The following is a 20,418-nucleotide window of genomic DNA, read 5'->3' on the forward strand; positions in this document are numbered from 1 at the left end:
GGGGTTTCTTTTCGCTCCCCACCCCCTTTTTCTAAGCAGCTAAACCGCTAATAGCCTTTTAGCAGCTAATCCGCTAATCCCTTAAGCCTTTAATAGCCACTAAACCGCTAATAGCGCTAAGCCGCTAAGCCGCTAATAGGGTTGCTTCGCAAGACGAAAAAACCGCTAGATGAAGAGACTCGCGGAACAAATTAATTTCGTCTTGCGAGGCACCGCTGTACATACTGTATTTTTATGTGGTGAACCGCCCTGTGATCTTTGAACGAAGGGTGGCCTACAAATTTAATACCTAGCAATGCTAATAATGTCCAGGGAGACTTGTCTGAGAAACAAAGATGCCTTTAGCAGATGCCAAAAAGTGTTCAGTGAAATTGCCTCAAGAGGCGGGGAGTTCCAGAGGTGCTGCCACACTGAAAGATTGATTTCTTACAAATGCAGAGCGGGGTATTATCTGGCACCTGTAACAGGGCCAGCTCTACAGATTGAAGTACTTTGGACACTCGGGTTGTGAACGTGATCCTTGTGGGATGCACGTTCGCAGCCTGCACCGTTCGCAACCGACATCTGCGCATCTGCACACACATGGGTTGCGATGCGGTGCTTCTGCGCATTCACAAAGCACAATTTAGCTCTTCTGCGCATGCGCGACCGCTGAAACCCGGAAGTAACCCGTTCTGGTACTTCCGGGTTTTGGTGGGTCTGTAACCCCCAAAAACGCAACCTGAAGCGTCTGTAACCTGAGGTATGACTGTAGTCAAGAGGGCAAGGTGATCTTGCAGGTGAACTATGGGTCCATTACAGTGGTACCTCTGGATACGAACGGGATCCGTTCCGGAGCCCCGTTCGCATCTAGAAGCAAACGTAACTAGTGATGGCACGTCTGTGCACACACGCGTTGCTTTTCGCCGTTTCTGCGCATGCGTGTGACGTCATTTTGAGCGTCTGCGCATGTGCAAGGGTTGCTGCGGAGCGCAACTCAAATGCGCTCAACCCGAAGCGCATTCAACCTGAGGTATGACTGTATTATTGTTGTTGGTTTTTGTTTTTTTTTTATAAAATGATGTTTATTAAAATTTTAACAGATACAGAAGAAGTAGAGAAAGACAAAATACAGTAAAAAAGGAGAGAAATAAGAATAGAGAAAAATTAAAAAATACATAAAACCACACCTCCACCCCACCAGCAAAAAACCCCAAAAACATTTTTTAAAAAACCCTTCCATTTTTTCACAATTCCATCCTTCAGTGACTTGTTTCCTCGACCTCCTCCCACCTCCCTTTTTGTATTCCAGTTAATAATTAAGTCAGCAAATTCTTTCCATCTTTCACTGCTTACTATGACTTAATTGTCTTAATCCATTTAAACCTTATCCTCCCATCGACATCTTAAAAAGTATCTATACTCCAATCTAGTAAAGAGAGAAAAAGAACCTTAAATCTTATACCCTTAAATCCTAAAATCTTAAGTCCTTATCATATTTCAACTAAAGTCATATAAATTCATTCCACCATCTCCCAACATTCCTTAATTATACAATATTATACTAAATAATGTTTTAAAAATTCCCAATCTTCTTCCACCATCTCTTCTCCCTGGTTTCGGATTTTATCAGTCTTTTCTGCCAATTTTGTCAGTCTTTTCTGTCAATTCAATATAGTTCATCAACCTGGTGCTCTTATGTCCGAGGCTCTTAACGCTTCTCCCTGTCCTGTCTGCAGATTTCTTTTAGTGCCAAAAATTAAATCCCAAAGGGCTTTCTTCTCAGCAGCTCCTTTATCCCATTTCAGCATGTTTGCCCATACTCCATACTGTTTTTTTTTTTTTTTTGTTGTTGTTATTAATAACCCTCCTCCTCTCTTCCTGCTCCTCTTCCCCAGTTTTACAGGTCCCTGAATATCAAAGTGGCCCTGATCGGCCTCGAGGTCTGGACCGAGAGGGACCAGTGCAGCTTGAGCAGCGACGCTCACGCCTCACTCATGTCCTTCCTGCAGTGGAAAAAGTCTCTGAAGGCTCGGAAGAAGCACGACAACGCCCAGCTGCTGACGTGAGTCGTCGTTTCAGAAGCAGCCATCGATAAGCTGGCTCATGCTAGGGGGCGGGTTGTGTGTGTGTGTGCCGGACACTGAGGTCCAGTGCCGAGGGCCTTCTGGCGGTTCCCTCACTGCGAGAAGCCAAGTTACAGGGAACAAGGCAGAGGGCCTTCTCGGTAGTGGCACCCGCCCTGTGGAACACCCTCCCACCAGATGTCAAAGAGAAAAACAACTACCAGACTTTTAGAAGACATCTGAACGCAGCCCTGTTTAGGGAAGCTTTTAACGTTTAATAGGTTGTTGTATTTTAGTGTCCTGTTGGAAGCCGCCCAGAGTGGCTGGGGAAGCCCAGCCAGATGGGCGGGGTATAAATAATAAATTATTATTATTATTATTATTATTATTACTTCCCCTGCATTTTAATGAAATGATCCACCCATTATTATTATTTTTTCCAAACCGGTACGTGAACCAAAACGCAGCTATCCTCCAGAATTTGCGCTTCTCTGAATTTTGCAATGCAGTTTTCCAGCCGCAGTGTGTGTTGTTATTGATTGTGTTTTCCCATCTATCCTGGGAACTGTAGCTTAACCCTTGTGGATCTACAAATCCCTAGCACCCTTAGCAAACTACAGTTCCCAGTATTCACTGAGGTGGCAAATGGGCTCAGAGGCACACCCTCCCCACAGATTCAAACCATACCTTCCCAGGGAATACTGACATTTAAAGTGGAAGAGGTAAGGTTAGGTAAAGGTAAAGGTAAAGGAGCCCTGGATGGTTAAATCCAGTCAAAGGCGACTATGGGGTTGCAGAGCTCATCTTGCTTTCAGGCCGAGGGAGCCGGTGTTTGTCCACAGACAGCTTTCCGGGTCATGTGGCCAGCAGGACTATGCCACTTCCGTCACAACGGGACACCATGACAGAAGCCAGAGTGCATGGAAACGCCGTGGTGGGAGTGAGCAATGACTGGACCTAATGGTCAGGGGTCCCTTTACCTTTACCTTTCTACGCATGAACTATAATGCCAATTCAATATAAAATCAAAAGTACATACTCCATCTATATGGTGAATGGAATTGTATAACAACAATAGCTATGGAGCAGTGGTCAGAAAGTTATGTAACCACTGCTACTGACTGCATGTTGCAAGAAACCTAAAAAATCGACCCCAGGTCTCTTCCCTCTGTTTCTCCCCTTCCCTTTCCTGTCTCCACAGCGGGATGACCTTTGTCGGGACGACCATTGGGATGGCGCCGCTGGAGGGCATGTGCAGTGCGGAAAACTCCGGTGGGGTGAGCATGGTAAGGACAAGATCGCGGCTCCTCGATCCTCCTCTTGCTATCTAGAGCTACCTTCCGGAACCTGGTTGCTGTTTTCGACTGCAACTTCCATCAGCTGGCTGGGGCTGATGGGAGTTGTTATGTACTGAGTAAAATAGGATCCAAAATGCAGCAGTCTGATTGGCCCTAGAACAATAGGATCCAGAATGCAGCAGTCTGATTGGTCCTAGAACAATAGGATCCAGAATGCAGCAGTCTGATTGGTCCTAGAACAATAGGATCCAAAATGCAGCAGTCTGATTGGCCCTAGAACAATAGGATCCAGAATGCAGCAGTCTGATTGGTCCTAGAACAATAGGATTCAGAATGCAGCAGTCTGATTGGTCCTAGAACAATAGGATCCAGAATGCAGCAGTCTGATTGGTCCTAGAACAACAGGATCCAGAATGCAGCAGTCCGATTGGTCCATAGGAGCCACCCAATCCAGCTCCAGGTGGAAGTGAATCTGCAACCCAATTGGCCTACAGGAGAATCCCGTAATTAGCCAATCACGTGCAGCCCATTGTGTAAATAATGTATATAAGGCAGACATTCTGGGGGAACTTCCATTCCTCCTCACCACTATGAGCTGAATAAAGAGCATGAAATCCACTCTCAACTCCGAGTATATATCAGGAGTTGTAGTTTCAAGCGACAGGATGGCAATCTGGTTGGTGAAAGCTTCTCCACAGCATCTCCTTCGACTTCGCAAAATTATCCTCTTTGTTCCTCTTTGTTCATGGGAGCAAGAGGCACTTCGCCTTGGGGGAAGGAAGAGTCGGGTTCTGCCGGGTGCAACCTTGGTTAGCCGCCGGTCTCAGTGTCTTTGGGGTTCCCATCCCATATCTGCAGGGAAAAGGCCCCAGATATTGGAGAATCTTTGAATTGTAGGGTTGGAAGGGAACTGCAAAGGTCATCTAGTCCAACCCCCTTCGATGTGAGAATCAAAGCTAAAGAACCCATCCAGCATCTGCTTAAAAACCGCCAATGGAGGAGAGTCCGCTGAACGTATCGACAAGCATTGTTGGGTTTTAGGGGCAGGGACAGGGTAGATTTGGTTCGGTTTGTCTAAAAGGGGTTTTGCGGCCAAACCTGAGCCCCTGAAATGTGGCCCTGTTTTGCTTGCATTTCAAGGGGGTGGACTGGATGACCTTTGGGGGCCCAATCTATGATTCTATGATGTTCTCCTCTCCTTTAGCCTGAAGAGGTTCCCCTTGCATGATGTGTCCCGTCCCCCCTGCTCCTTCGCTGTACAGCTTCTGGCAAATGCTGAAGACCAGTGCCAGATTTACGTATAAGTTAAACAAGCTATAGCTTAGGGCCCCACTCTCTTGGCCCCCCAAAGTTTTTTAAAGGAAATAAAACCTGGATGTACATCTCCAAAATATAAGATAAAAAACAAACTGAAACCCACATACAGCAACAGTGTTTTGTGTTGTGTAGGCTCCTATTATGCAAGAACAGTGGACGCTCAGGTTGTGAACGTGATCCGTGTGGGAGGCACATTCGCAACCCGCAGCGCCGCGTCTGCGCACGCGCGGGTTGCGATTCGGCCTTTCTGTGCATGCGCAAAGCACGATTTAGTGCTTCTGCGCATGTGCGGCTGCCGAAACCCGGAGGTAACCCCTTCCTGTACTCCTGGGTTTTGGCACGTCCGTAATCCGAAAAAATGCAACCTGAAGCATCTGTAACCAAAGATATGACTGTAATGGGCCCCGCCTGCTAGCCTGCTCCCTAAGATATCACTAGTTTGCTTATTTCTATATATAGGGTGCCTACATTCTGCATGGACTGGTTTCATGGCAAAGGACAGCTGGACATATAAAGGGCCCCATTACCTTCAGTAGCTTAGGGCCTCATCAAACCTAAATCCAGCCCTGCTGAAGACCTACTTCTTTCCCCTCGCTGTGTGTTTTCAGGGACCCCACCAAAAAATTACTGGGATTGTAACCTGTTTTAGTTTTGATTGAATTGTCGCAGCCCTGGGACCTCCTGGCAGAGGACAGGATCACACTTCAAAACAACCTTGACAGATTAGAGAACTGGGCCAAAACAAACAAGATGAACTTTAACAGGGAGAAATGTAAAGTATTGCACTTGGGCAAAAAAAATGAGAGGCACAAATACAAGATGGGTGACACCTGGCTTGAGAGCAGTACATGTGAAAAGGATCTAGGAGTCTTGGTTGACCACAAACTTGACATGAGCCAACAGTGTGACGCGGCAGCTAAAAAAGCCAATGCAATTCTGGGCTGCATCAATAGGAGTATAGCATCTAGATCAAGGGAAGTAATAGTGCCACTGTATTCTGCTCTGGTCAGACCTCACCTGGAGTACTGTGTCCAGTTCTGGGCACCACAGTTCAAGAAGGACACTGAGAAGCTGGAATGTGTCCAGAGGAGGGCAACCAAAATGGTCAAAGGCCTGGAAACGATGCCTTATGAGGAACGGCTAAGGGAGCTGGGCATGTTTAGCTTGGAGAAGAGGAGGTTAAGGGGTGATATGATAGCCATGTTCAAATATATAAAAGGATGTCACACAGAGGAGGGAGAAAGGTTGTTTTCTGCTGCTCCAGAGAAGCGGACACGGAGCAATGGATCCAAACTACAAGAAAGAAGATTCCACCTAAACATTAGGAAGAACTTCCTGACAGTAAGAGCTGTTTGACAGTGGAATTTGCTGCCAAGGAGTGTGGTGGAGTCTCCTTCTTTGGAGGTCTTTAAGCAGAGGCTTGACAACCATATGTCAGGAGTGCTCTGATGGTGTTTCCTGCTTGGCAGGGGGTTGGACTCGATGGCCCTTGTGGTCCTTTCCAGCTCTATGATTCTATTCTATGATTCTATGAATTAGGCGATGATGATAATGAAAATAATGACCACAATCCACTGTCCCAGGACCATTCAGAGCTGCCCATTGGAGCGGCCGCCACCATGGCCCACGAAATCGGCCACAACTTCGGCATGAGCCACGACCCTGAGGGATGCTGCGTTGAGGCCACGGCGTCCCAGGGTGGCTGCGTCATGGCTGCTGCTACCGGGTAAGAAGGTTTGGGGCAGGGAAACCAAAGACGAGCTTGTCAAAGCCTCAGTGACACACTGGGCAGTGTTGTTGTTGCTTAGTCGTTTAGTCGTGTCCGACTCTTCGTGACCCAAGGACCAGAGCACGCCAGGCACTCCTGTCTTCCACTGCCTCCCGCAGTTTGCTCAAACTCATGCTGGTAGCTTCAAGAACACTGTCCCACCATCTCGTCCTCTGCTGTCCCCTTCTCCTTGTGCCCTCCATCTTTCCCAACATCAGGGTCTTTTCCAGGGAGTCTTCTTTTCTCATGAGGTGGCCAAAGGATTGGAGCCTCAGCTTCACGATCTGTCCTTCCAGTGAGCACTCAGGGCTGATTTCCTTCAGAATGGATCAGTTTGATCTTCTTGCAGTCCATGGGACTCTCAAGAGTCTTCTCCAGCACCATAATTCAAAAGCATCAATTATTTGGCGATCAGCCTTCTTTATGGTCCCGCTCTCACTTCCATACATCACTACTGGGAAAACCATATCTTTAACTATACGGACCTTTGTTGGCAAGGTGATGTCTCTGCTTTTTAAGATGCTGTCTAGGTTTGCCATTGCTTTTCTGCCAAGAAGCAGGCATCTTTTAATTAGATGCCCACTTTAAACAGTCATTGCTTCTGCCCCACTGGAAGCTGTAATTTGTTAAGAGTGCTGAGAGTTGTTAGGAGACCGCCCCTATTCCCCTCTCAGAGCTACAATTCCCAGAGTTTCCTATGGAGAGGGATTGATTGTTAACCCACCCTGGGAACTGTGTTTCCCTTTCTTTATTTTCCCTGCTGCCATCCAGAACCCCAGGAGCCAGGGGCATGGCACTACCAGCCCCAGAAATTAAATCCGGTTTTCTTGCAGCCAGCAAGGATGCAGAAATGGAGACAGATGTACAATGGCGAGAGAAGGGGGGGGGGCGAATCGAGTGCAGTTGTCTTTCGGAAGCAAGCCACATGTTGGGAAAGAAGGGTCTTGTTCCGTGTCTGTCGGATGTGTTGAGAGGGGAGGCACGGAACAGTGAAGCCTTTCTCCTCTCCGGAAAGCGCCCGGCACGAGGCTGTTTATAGACTTAAAGACACGGATGGTTTGGGGGCCCCAGCGCTTGTGTCCGTGCCGCCGACGTTGGCGGCGGGATCGGCTGTCACACAAAAGAGCCGTTGTCGAGGGGGAAGGAGAAATGTCAAGGAGGCCACGGGGCTCAGATTTCAAGGCGGTTCAGGGCACCAAAATAAATCACACGGAGGAGGTCAGTTTTGGAGAGAGGGTTCTGGGCTGGATGGGTGCAGTGGGACAAGGCTTCTTCACGCACAAGCCACACATTTGGCAGAAGCCCTGGCTCTGTGGTAGAGCGTCATCCCAGGAGACTGAGGGAGAGGCAGTGGGGTGTAGTGGTTAGAGCAGTGGGTCCCAAACTTTCTGGTTCCACAGACTCATCCCCTGTGCCCACCCTATCTTATTAAAAACATTATTCATTTTTTAAAATTTTATTAAGGTTTTTAGAGACAAAAACTTAACATCTCCACCCTGTTTTTAAGAAAACCAAACCAAGACTTTTCTCTAGATACAATAAAAACACAAAAAAGGGTTGAGGGAGATAAATAGAGTAGAAAGAGGTGAAAAGAGAAAGATCGAAAAATCAGATTCAGAAAATAAAGAACTTTCGATTCTTTACGTGTCTGCTTTAAAAAAAACTATTCACTTTGTCCAATCAAATCTAACACCCAACAAAGCCACTTTCTGTAAACAAACATTATCGTCAATTCTCAAATCCAGATATCATTATTTCTTTTTCTTTCTCATGCAAAAAAATCTATGAGGAATTTCCAATCTTTAACCAATTTAAAATAAAACAAACAATATATATAGTTTGCACATCCCACCACGGAAATTAATAACACAATAAAACAGTGGCAATTTACGGCACAGTTAAAACTGCACAGTTTAACTAATTCAACAAAATGCATGAACTTGATCCAATGATGCCAGCTTTTTGCAATCTGAAAGTCCGTTACGCCTAAAGCGCTCCTCTGATGATGATGATGATGATGATGATTTGTTTTCATCTTGTGTTTTTAAGTTGTGAACCTTCCTGAGATCTATAGAAGAAAGGCAGTACAGTGGTGCCCCGCAAGATGAATGCCTCGCAAGACGGAAAACCCGCTAGACGAAAGGGTTTTCTGTTTTGGAGGTGCTTCGCAGGACAAATTTGCTATGGGCTTGCTTCGCAAGACGAAAATGCCTTGCGATTCCAGGGTTTTTTCCCCCCCCTCCCAGCCTTTTTCCCAAGCCCCTAAACCGCTTAACAGCTGTTCGCTAAGCCGCTTATCAGCTGATCTAAGCCGCTAATAGCCTTTTAGCAGCTAATCCACTAATCCCTTAAGCCTTTAATAGCCGCTAATAGCCGCTAAACCGCTAATAGCGCTAATCCGCTAATGGGCTTGCTTCGCAAGACGAAAAAAACCGCAAGACGAAGAGACTCGCGGAACGGATTCTTTTCGTCTTGCGAGGCACCACTGTATGGAAATTCAATTAATCAATATTGACAGCCGCCCCTCTTTGCCTGTGTCTCTGCAGCCACCCCTTTCCGAAAGTCTTCAGCTCCTGCAGCCGGAAGCAACTGGAGAGCTACTTCAGTCGAGGGGGTGGCATGTGTCTTTTCAACATGCCCGACACCAAGGACCTGGTGGTGGGCAAGAAATGCGGCAACGGATTCCTGGAGGATGGCGAGGAATGCGACTGCGGGGAGGTGGAGGTATGTCTTTGCGGCATCAGAATTTCTGTACTGAGAGGTGCTGGGGCCAAATAATAATAATAATTTGTTATTTATACCCCACCCATCTGGCTGGGTTTCCCCAGCCACTCTGGGCAGCTTCCAACAGAATATTAAAATACAATAAAACATCAAACATTAAAAGCTTCCCTAAACAGGGCTGCCTTCAGGTGTCTTCTAAAAGTCTGGTAGTTGTTGTTCTCTTTGACATCTGGTGGGAGGGCGTTCCACAGGGCGGGTGCCACCACCGAGAAGGCCCTCTGGCTGGTTCCCTGTAACTTGGCTTCTCGCAGCAAGGGAACCACCAGAAGGCCCTCGGCGCTGGACCTCAGTGTCTGGGCAGAACGATGGGGGTGGAGACGCTCCTTCAGATATACTGGACCGAGGCTGTTTAGGGCTTTAAATGTTCCTTTGATTGTCCTTGAATTTTCCCTTCAAGCTTGCCACCCTCTGCTGCCACAACTGTGTGGCATGCCACACCCTCGGAGAGCCTCAGCTTTAAGAGGGCTATTCCAGGCGATCATCGCGGTGATCATTCTTTTCCCTCTCTCTTTCCAGGAATGCACAAACCCTTGCTGCAACCCGCAAAACTGCACCCTGAAAGCCGGGAGCGAGTGTGCGCACGGCGACTGCTGCGAAGGCTGCAAGGTATTCCAAACCATCTCGCTGTGATTCCCCCATTTCCAGGACCAGATGGGGTCCCTTCCAACTCCCCAATTCTGCGATTCTTTATCAGGCTAACGAGGGGAGAGAGAGAAGAAAGAAAGAAACACAGCTGTAGAAAAACCACAACACAACCCATTGCTTTTCAACTGGGCGGCACTGTGGTCTAAACCACTGAGCCTCTTGTGCTTGCCGATCAGAAGGCTGACGGTTCGAATCCTCGCGACGGGATGAGCTCCCGTTGCTCTGTCCCAGCTCCTGCTAATGTAGCAGTTCAAAAGCACACCAGTGCAAGTAGATAAATGGGTACCGCTGCAGCGGGAAGGTAAATGGCATTTTCATGCGCTCTGGTTTTCCATCACGGTGTCCCGTTGCACCAGAAGTGGTTTAGTCATACTGGCCACAGAACCCGGAAGCTGTCTGTGGGCAAATGCCAGCTCCCTTGGCCTGAAAGTGAGATGAGCGTTGCAACCCCATAGTCGCCTTTGACTGGACTTAACCATCCAGGGGTCCTTAAAAAATAAAAATAAATTGGCACCAGATTTGGATGCTAAATACGTCAACTTAAAAGCCATCCAGCTTAACCGCCCAATAACTCTCTCTCTTGTCTTCATCTGTTCTGTAGCTCAAGACAGCTGGGACCATGTGCCGAGAGCCAGCCGGATCCTGCGACCTGCCTGAATACTGCACAGGGGCTTCCCCTTATTGCCCCAGCAACGTCTACCTCCTAGATGGCTCAATGTGCTCCTACGGGGAGGCTTACTGCAACAACGGCATGTGCTTGACCCACGAACAACAATGCATCCAGCTGTGGGGTCCAGGTGAGCGCCTCCCCTGCCCCATACATAGCCTTCCCTCTCTGCACCTTTTCTACACAGGGGTGGAGTCTTCTGAGAGTCGTGATGCCAGGCTCACCGGCACAGATTCCTTTTCTAATGCCCTCCTTGATCTTGAGAAGCAAGATTATTATTATTTATAAAATAAACCCCAGTTCTGCTACAGATACAATGATCTCTTTTTTAAATGCACGGGTAATAATAATAATAATAATAATAATAATTTATACCCCACCCATCTGGCTGGGTTTCCCCAGCCACTCTGGGAGGCTCCCAATGAAATATAAAAACACACTATAAAACATCAAACAACAACAACAACAACAATAATAATAATACATTTTATTTATACACCCCCCCCAGCCAAGACTAAGGGCAGCTAACACCAGGTATAAAAACAATTGATTAAAACAGAACTTAAAAACAAGATTAAAATACAACATTAAAATGCAGCCTCAATTCAGTAGAAACTCAAATCATGTTCACTTCCCTAAACTTCCCTAAACAGAGCTGCCTTCAGATGTCTTCCAAAAGTCAGATAGCTGTTTATTTCATTGACATCTGGTGGGAGGGCATTCCACAGTGCGGGAGCCACTACTGAGAAGGCCCTCTGCCTGGTTCCCTGAAACTTTCTTCTCACAGGGAGCCACAAGGCTCTCGGAGCTGGACCTCAGGGTCCTGGCTGAACGATGGGGGTAGAGATGCTCCTTCAGGGATGTTAAGGGAGGGGTAGTACCTCTGGTCGGGGGCATATCACGCTACCTCTGGGGTAGTTTGTCCACCTTTGGTCCCCACCCTGCACTCAGCTCTCACTTGTGGCTTCTAGAAGCTGTCAGCATGCAATAGGGGCCACACTCTGGGAATGGCTTCGACTGGCCGGTTAAACCAGGTGAGGGGAGCCATTGGGTTGCAAACCCTTTTGAATTAGGAACCTTGCATGCAAAGACAGGCTCTGGCACGTTGAGCGGATGAGACCAAGAGTGGGGCCAATAGTCAAGAAGGCATTTCTGCACGTGATGTAGGAGGAAATGATTCCCAGGTGGGGCTCATATACCTGGGAAGGAAGCCTATCTAGGAGAAGGAAAGCTCTGGCCCTAAATTTGCGGGATATCTTCAGAAGAAGAAAAAGTAAGGAGCAAACTCTAAACAAATCCACTCTGTCCCTAAGACAGTTGGATGGCGCCTTGTATATCTCCTGTGCCAATTGCCTTCTCTACTTTCCTTTGGGCCATACTTCCCAGGCTTGCTCTTGGGACACCGGTGGTGCTGTGGGTTAAACCACAGAGCCTAGGACTTGCCGATCAGAAGGTCGGTGGTTCGAATCCCCACGACGGGGTGAGCTCCCGTTGCTCTGTCCCAGCTCCTGCCAACCTAGCAGTTCGAAAGCACGCCAAAGTGCAAGTAGATAAATAGGTACCACTGCGGCGGGAAGGTAAACGGCGTTTCTGTGCACTCTGGTTTCCATCACGGTGTTCCGTTGCAGCAGAAGTGGTTTAGTCCTGCTGTCCACATGACCCAGAAAGCTGTCTGTGGACAAAAGTGCCGCAACCCCATAGTTGCCTTTGACTGGACTTAATTGTCCAGGGCTCCTTTACCTTTACCTTTTTACTACCCATGCTTGTTCCCCAGAGAGGTCACTTTGGCACTGCTAACACAGCAGTTTGACGTCACCCTCAGAGGCGCACTCCATTGCTTCTTGAGACATATGGGTGCCAACAACAGATATTATTATGTGTGCAGTCATACCTCATGTTACATTTGCTTCATGTTACGTTTTTTCAGGTTGCGTCCCGGAAGTACTGTAAAGGGTTACTTCCGGGTTTTGCCACTTGCAAATGCGCAGAAGTGCTAAATCTTGCTTCGCGCATGCGCACAAGCACCAAATCGTGCTGCGCACCTGCACAGATACGGCACTTCAGGTTGCGCGCTTTTCATGTTGCGAACAGGCCTCCGGAACAGATCCCGTTCACAACCAAAGGTACCACTGTATAACATATGCACATTATACAGATAGACACCTATTCCACAGCTTGTGGTGCAAGGAGCAGAATCCCCCCCGATAGTAATCTTAAGTGATTTTGCAGATTATACTGCAGCGGTTAGTCTTTCAGCTAAGCACCTTCCGAGTAGTTCAGCACTTCAACAACATCTTGAACACACCACAGTATTTGTGGGCACCAGATTGTGCATTTTGGTTGGAACTGACCGTCCACATATTTTATTTTAGCTAAGGAACAAGCACCATCTTCTGGAGAGTTTGGGGGTTGCAGTTTGGGTGTTGTCATGCTGGCTTTGTGAGAAAAAAATAATATATGTGATTACAGGGTTTGATAATTTGTTATGTGGAAATTGAGCAATAATTTTTTTTTTTTAAAAAAACCAAACGAGTAAGTTAAGTGAATCTGGATATGCAGAAGATATTCAATAAATTTAAGAAACTGCAGAAAGGGGGAAGGAAGTCAAGATTTGAAATGTCAAAATGATTGCAGAATCGGTGAAATGCATATATTTGAAAAGTATAATAAATAAATAAATTAGAAAGCATTCCAGACACACACACCCTCTCCCAGAACCCGGCGGGCCTTGAAAGTAGGAGAGCAAAGAGCTCAAAGACAGAGGGCATGTAGATGATGTTGATGATGAATGAGGAAATGGGAAAGTCACTTGGGACCACGCCATTATCCAAGAGGCTGGGTTCCAAAGCCTCTCTCTAAATACTGAACAAAAAGTGAATGGTAATAAACTTTCCTTGTCTTTGTACGTTCCGGGCACCTGGTTGTGGGAGTTGCTTGCAAATAGAGAGCTGTGCCTTTAGGTGGCCCCATCTCCTTGAGCTCACCTCAACTCTGCTTCCACCTACAGGTGCCTGGCCGGCTCCCGATGCTTGCTTCCGGGACGTCAACCGGGCGGGCGACATGTACGGCAACTGCGGCAAGGACCGCCACGGCAACTACGTCAAGTGTGCGTGGAGGTGAGTGCTGGTCTGGAGGCACCGCGATATGCAGGCTCTGGGCTTGTCTAGTTGACCAAAGCTGAACTCTGGGGACCTGCAGATCTTGTTGGTCTTCCTTAAAACCACCCAACATGGCCCACAATCAGGGATGATGGGATTGTGGTCCAGCAACGTCAAGATTGGCCACCCTAGATGCTACCCTAAATCCCTGTGGAAAGGGCAGTTCTCAGCATCCCACACCTGTCCGTCTAATCCCAGAAGAAGCCAGAACAGCAACTTCTATCATCATCCCAGATGTTGTTGAACAGCAACTTCTGTCATCATCCCTGAGCACTGGCCATTTTGGATGGAGCTGATGGGAACTGGAGTCCAAGCTCGCCTGGAAGGAGCTAATTTGGCTATCCCTGATCTAATCTAAGCCAAAATAGCTGTACCCCACACTTCAGATGAAGTTACAAGGGCAGTTTATACAATCAAGGGGATGGCGTGACCATGGATGTAGCCAGGATTTATGTTAAGGGGGCCACAGGACCACCACATGCCCTACTCTGTCTGGCTCTGTCTATTGCTCAGCTGGCTAGGTCCCTTGGCCTGATCCAGCAACTCTGCTCTTAGCTTCTTACTTCCTGAATGGGGTAACTGTGCCCCTGAAGGATCAGGTGCGCAGCCTGGGAGTCATTTTGGACTCACAGCTATCCATGGAGGTGCAGGTCAATTCTGTGTCCAGGGCAGCTGTCTCCCAGCTCCATCTGGTACGCAGGATGAGACCCTCCCTGCCCGCAGACTGTCTGGCCAGAGTGATGCATGCTCTAGTTATTTCCCGCTTAGACTACTGCAATGCGCTTTACGTGGGGCTACCTTTGAAGATGACTCAGAAACTACAACTAATCTGGAATGCAGCAGCTAGACTGGTGACTGGGGGCGGCCGCCGAGACCACATAACACTGGTCCTGAAAGATCTACATTGGCTCCCAGTATGTTTCCGAGCACAATTCAAAGTGTTGGTGCTGACCTTGAAAGCCCTAAACAGCCTCAGCCCAGTATACCCAAAGGCGTGTCTCCACCTACTTCGTTCTGCCCGGACACTGAGGCAGAGGGCCTTCTCGGTAGTGGCGCCCGCCCTGTGGAACGCCCTCCCATCAGATGTCAAAGAAATTAACAACTATCTGACTTTTAGAAGACATGTGAAGGCAGCCCAGTTTAGGGAAGCTTTTACTATCTGATGAATTGTTGTACAGTGGTACCTCGGGTTACATACCCTTCAGGTTACAGACTCCGCTAACCCGGAAATAGTAACTTTGCTTCAGGATGAGAACAGAAATCGTGTGGCGGCCGCAGGAGCCCCCATTAGCTAAAGTAGTGCTTCAGGTTAAGAACAGTTTCAGGTTAAGAATGGACCTCCAGAACGAATTAAGTTCTTAACCCGAGGTACCACTGTATTTTAATGTTTTGTTGGAAGCTGCCCAGAGTGGCTGGGGAAGCCCAGCCAGATTATCTGGGTATAAATAATAAATTATTATTATTATTATTATTATTATTATTATTGGCTAGCCTTCAGGTCCTCTCCCAGCTCCGATGTTCTCGTTCCTTCTAGAGATGCCAAGTGCGGGAAGATCCAGTGCCAGAGCTCGGCTGCCAAGCCCAAAGGGACCAACACTGTTTCCATGGACACCACCATCCGCTTTAACGGGCAGGAGATCAAGTGTCGGGGGGCGCTGGTTTACGCCACCAAGGATGACGAGGGAGACATGTCCGACCCGGGGCTGGTGATGACGGGGACCAAGTGCGGAGATGGAATGGTGAGGGTTTCCCGGGAGAAACAGCAGAGACACCCAAACCCAGAGGGTGCGCTTTATAACACAATATCAAAAGCCCGCTGCGTAAAGTCTGATGTTTTGTTATGGTTTTTTAATGTGTTGGAAGCCGCCCAGAGTGGCTGGGGCAACCCAGTCAGATGGGTGGGGTCTAAATAATTAAATTAAATTAAATCAGGGTTACCAGATGTCCCCGGTTCACAGGGACAGTCCCTGGATTTGCAAATCAGTCCCTGGACAAATTCCGTCCCCGGAATGTCCCCAGATTTGCAAATCTGTCCCCGGGACGTGGCAGTGGTGTTGTGTACTGAAGTTCTCACCCTGGGCCAGCAGGGGAGATACTGTAGATAGTTTTTACTCAGGTCCACATATGCAAATAAGGAAAGTGACGTTCAGTGATTGGATAGTTACAGAAAGTTGTTACTGTTGCGTTCTAGTGGAGCTCTATATAAGCAGGCTGGCTGAACCCGTCAGTTCTGTTCTGGCCTGTGAATAAACAAGAGCTGTCTGAAGAATCACTGTGTTGTCTGATATGTCCACCCACAATCTAAGAAGCGGCAGCCTCAGCAGCCCGGAGCTAGCCTGGTAGCGCAGTTGGCTCTGGCTGGCTTCAGGAGCTGCCTGCTGCCTGTTGCCGTGGCGCCCACCATTTTTCCTTGCTGGAACTTCCGGCAAGGCAAAATGGCAGGCGCCACGGCAGCAAGCAGCTCCTGAAGCCAGCAAGAGCCAACTGCGCTACCAGGCTGGCTCCGGGCTGCTGCCTGCTGCTGCCACCGCCACTGCCAAAGGGGATCCGGGGATGCCTGGCGGTACAGATCTCCTGCCCCCTTTGTTTTAACTGATCGGGGGAGGCTTGGGAGTTGTGGGTGGGCAGCCGTTGTCCATTTTCTTAAAAAAACCTCAGAGCATTTATGTTTCACAGGGTGTGAAAGAAGGCCTTTGCACCTTTATACAATATGCATGTTTGCTTGGCACCAGGGTCTTTTGCCTCACCATCCCCACTACTGACTTCCTGTTGCTACTCAGATTCAAAAAAAAAGGGGGGGGGGTCCCCAGTTTCATTGAAAAAAATCTGGTAACCATAAATTAATGCCTGAGTTTTCTTCATAATACAGTGGTGCCTCGCAAGACAAAATTAATTCATTCCGCGAGTTTTTTCGTCTTGTGAAGCACCACGGCGGGGAGGGGTGGGGAGAAGCAGGGCAGCTGCCGCAGCCGGTCCTTGGACTCACCCGCACCTTGTGGACACTGCGCGATGCGGCTGCTGGAGGGCGGCGGGGCTCAGGAGCGCGACTCCGGCTGACTGGCTGCTGGCGGCAACGGCTCCTGAGGGGAGCGCGCGAGGGCGGTGGGCAGCGGCGCAAGGCAGCCGGAAGGTCGGCCGGAAGGTGGGAGGGAGCCGGAGGAGCGGGGAAGCGAGCGTGCGTGCGTGCAGTGACCGTCGCCATGACACGAGAGGCAGGGCTGTTTCGTCTAGCGAAGCAGGCCCTTAGAAAAATCCGTCTTGTGAAGCACCTCAGAAAACGAAAAACCCTTTCGTCTTGTGGGTTTTTCGTCTTCCGAGGCATTCGTCTTGCGGGGTACCACTGTACATTGGTCCTTCTATCCTTTTCTGATGGGGCAACTTAGGATGTGGATATGAATTTGGTAGTCACCTATAAGTGCACATTACTTTGCCCTCATGTGTTTCTTGAACTGTGTTCTATTATATTTCCTTTTTGTGTTGTTGTTTTTTAAATTGGGGGGACCACCAAGTTATGAAAGTGTTTTTTTTCAGCTGATATATGTAATAAAGACTGATATAAAGAGGGGGGGGGGAATAAATTGATCAGGAAGACCAAGACTTTAATAAGGAATAGGGAATTTTAAAAATATAATTTATCTTAAAAACCATGGTAAACAGTGAAAATTGTTAGTGGGATTGGAATAACACTTGTAATGTAATGAAGAACTGCGGACATAATGGAGATACAAAAATTTGGATTCATATAAAAGGAAAGGATTAACAAAAGGACCCACAACAGGGAGCGAGGAAGTCCAAGGGATTCTTTCGAATCTTGTTTTTACATATTATGTTATTATGTGAATGTAAATATTAATTTGGAAAATGAAATGAAATGAAATGGCGGTGTTTAACTATTGGGGCATTGCAAGCCTGTCTGACTCAGAGGCCGTTCTGATTGCAGGTGTGCAAGGACCAGCGCTGCCTCAACGCCTCTTTTTATGACCTGGACAAGTGCACCTCGAAATGCCACGGCCACGGGGTGAGTCACCGGCTGCCGTCTTAGCTTCTGTTCTGGGAAAGGGCTCTAGCTAAGGGGTGTTGAAGAAAAACAACAACAATACACCAGTGGGAACTAGGCATCCCCTCCAAGGCATCATTTATTCATTTTTGGCTGGGTCAGGAGATCATTCTGCCTGAACATTAAGGGCTCGCAATTGCACCTTGAGCAGAATTCGAATACTGTACCAGTTTATGGAAACCACACGGGCGCGGAGGGGCGATTTCCCAGAGGAATCTTCTTGACTGCTGTGAGGACATGATGCTAGTCCACTGATGGCCAAACTTGTCCCTCCAGCTGTTTTGGGACTACAACTCCCATCATCCCTAGCTAACAGGACCAGTGGTCAGGGATGATGGGAATTGTAGTCCCAAAACAGCTGGAAGGCCAAGTTTGACCCAGCATAGACTTGTCCTGCCTGATAGGCTCTCTTCATTTTAAGTTGAGTGCATATTGGTGGGTGGGTGTTTTTTGGGGGGGGGGGTGTGCCTGCAAACAGTGCTTTGGCAAGCTTGAGCCTCACTCCGCAAATCTCTTCCAGGTCTGCAACAGCAACCGGAACTGCCACTGTGACGCAGGGTGGGCTCCTCCGTTCTGCGAGAAGGCGGGTCTGGGAGGCAGCGTTGACAGTGGCCCCGTGCAACACGATAGTGAGTCCCGGGAGGCGCTGTGTGCGTGTGCGTGTGTGTGTCGTCCCTCCCACTCCCTGCTATTGCAAATCCAAAGGGTGCAATGCTCTGGAAGCCAGAGAGACTGAGAGCCCCAGGGGTGGAGAACCACAGGCAACGAGGACTGCATGTGGACCTCCAGTCCTCTTTACGTGGCCCTCAGGTCTCTTCCAGGCCACACACACCCTCCCCAGTCGCACCCTTCTGGAGTGTGTTTTCCTGGCTGGGATATCTGTCAATGCCTCTCCTAAGACGAGAACAAGTGGATTCAAATGGCAAGGAAGGAGAATCTGACTAAACATCAGGAAAAGCTCTCTTCTTTGGCGATCCCTTGTAGCCGAGTAAGATTGTCTTCCATAAACACCATTTTAACAATGAGTCCGTAAGTGACTGTGGAGGCCAATTCTGGATCCACACGTCCTTCCACAGTGGGGATATAGGTTTCCGGGCGGAAGTTGATCACGGTGAGGGTTTGCCAAGCGCGCCTTCCTCTTAGCACATCCCTCCCTTGCGTCCTGAGTTTGTGATGTTTTTAGTGTCTTCAAAGCCCATGACAGCTTTGGGAAAGGCTGTTCTCCAACTGGAGCGCTCGCAGGCCACTGTTTCCCAATTGTTGGTGTTTATACATGTGCAGATGCGCCTCTGCGGGTTGCGAACGCTGCGGTTTGTGAACATGCTTCCTGCACGGATCACATTCACAACCCAGGCATCCACTGTATTATTATTATTATTATTAGGTTTATATACCGTCCTATACCCGGAGGTCTCAGGATGGTTCACAGAAAAGATCACAACTTATATAATCAGAATAAAAACAACAACACATATAACACCCCCCAAAAAAAGAGCCACATTTTAAAAGGGTCTAGGATGTCAATTAGGACAACCAAAGGCCTGGTTAGAAAAGGGTGTTTTTGCCTGGCGCCTAAAGGTGTGTAATAAAGGTGCCCGGCGAACTTCCCTGCGGAGAGCATTCCACAGACAGGGGGCCACTGCAGAGAAGGCCCATTTGGTTCTGATTAAACATCAGGAAAAACTTTGACAGTGCCGGAGGTTGTGGACTCTCTTTCCTTGAAGGTTTTTAAGCAGAGGTGCGATGGCCATCTGTCTCGGATGCTTTAGTTGAGATTCTTGCATGATGACTCTCAGGGTTCCTTCCAACTCTGCAATTTTATGATTTGCTTGCCTGAATGGAGAATAGGGAGGGCTCTGAGAGTGAAAACCAGCCTACTTGGCAAAGCCCAAATATAAATGAGTTGCTCCTTTTACCTTTGCTTCTGGCCCCTGGAAGGCTCCCCAGAAGGCAATCTGGCCCTCTGGCTGCGAAAGTCCCCTCCTCTTCATGCCACACCACAGTCATTGGGAAGCATCGCCCTGTGTTCCTGTTTCTTGGAGATCTTCTTTGACAAAAAAATAGTGAAATATTGACATATAGTATAACGATAGCTTGTGATGCCTGGCTATAGAGAGGGAAGGAATTGGTAATTTAATTTTGGCCAGTGCAATGTGGCTATAATTGTAATTTGCCTGTTAGAGTGATGGAGCACATTTTTTTTAAAAATACTTCTGCTGTGTTTTATGGCCTATTTATAAAAATGAACATCAGCCGCTTCAATATATCCCATGCTGTTGCAAAACGATGGGCTTCTGTACTTCCAACCCCCTTGTTTTCTGTAAGGGCAAAAAGCCCCGAAGGTGGAGGTTTTTCTCCACATGCCTCTCCTTTAAGCGTGAACCTGAGAATCCGGGGTGTCCTTGTTTAATTTTATTAGGCCGTGCTGGTCCTGATGTTTTTATGGGAAAAGGAAAACCCTTCGAACCACGAGAGGTTATTAAATGGTTATTTTGCATTCTTTCCAGTAATGAAACGCACCCCCACACCCCTGGATCAATGTTTTTTTGGGTGGAAAAGCCAGATTATTAAAATTTGGTCCAAATGAGCTATATCAGTTTGTGAATCAGTTGACAAGTGAAACCAACAAATTTAATTTTGAGCTGGTGGGTGCCACTAGTTTTAGATGTCGTGTTATGC

At 48.0% G+C, this 20,418-nt stretch overlaps 1 protein-coding gene across 2 annotated transcripts in view; it reads left to right on the forward strand.

Annotated features, from left to right (window-relative positions):
- The window catches only part of ADAM33 (ADAM metallopeptidase domain 33), a 92,591-nt gene that overhangs the window by 55,501 nt on the left and 16,672 nt on the right, over window positions 1-20,418 (forward strand). For both annotated transcript variants that reach the window (XR_014501816.1, XM_083398283.1), the window contains exons 9-18: window positions 1,878-2,044; window positions 3,247-3,331; window positions 6,244-6,386; window positions 8,975-9,152; window positions 9,729-9,818; window positions 10,459-10,654; window positions 13,532-13,640; window positions 15,217-15,421; window positions 17,623-17,700; window positions 18,260-18,368. Coding sequence is in view for 1 of the 2 variants with exons in the window: in XM_083398283.1 (XP_083254409.1) it covers window positions 1,878-2,044; window positions 3,247-3,331; window positions 6,244-6,386; window positions 8,975-9,152; window positions 9,729-9,818; window positions 10,459-10,654; window positions 13,532-13,640; window positions 15,217-15,421; window positions 17,623-17,700; window positions 18,260-18,368 (1,360 nt within the window). In the remaining variant the exon portion in view is untranslated. The remainder of the gene's footprint in view (window positions 1-1,877; window positions 2,045-3,246; window positions 3,332-6,243; window positions 6,387-8,974; window positions 9,153-9,728; window positions 9,819-10,458; window positions 10,655-13,531; window positions 13,641-15,216; window positions 15,422-17,622; window positions 17,701-18,259; window positions 18,369-20,418) is intronic.

The sequence above is a fragment of the Podarcis tiliguerta genome (genome assembly GCF_965153285.1).
Source record: "Podarcis tiliguerta genome assembly, chromosome: 9".
In the NCBI taxonomy this organism is placed as follows: domain Eukaryota; kingdom Metazoa; phylum Chordata; class Lepidosauria; order Squamata; family Lacertidae; genus Podarcis; species Podarcis tiliguerta.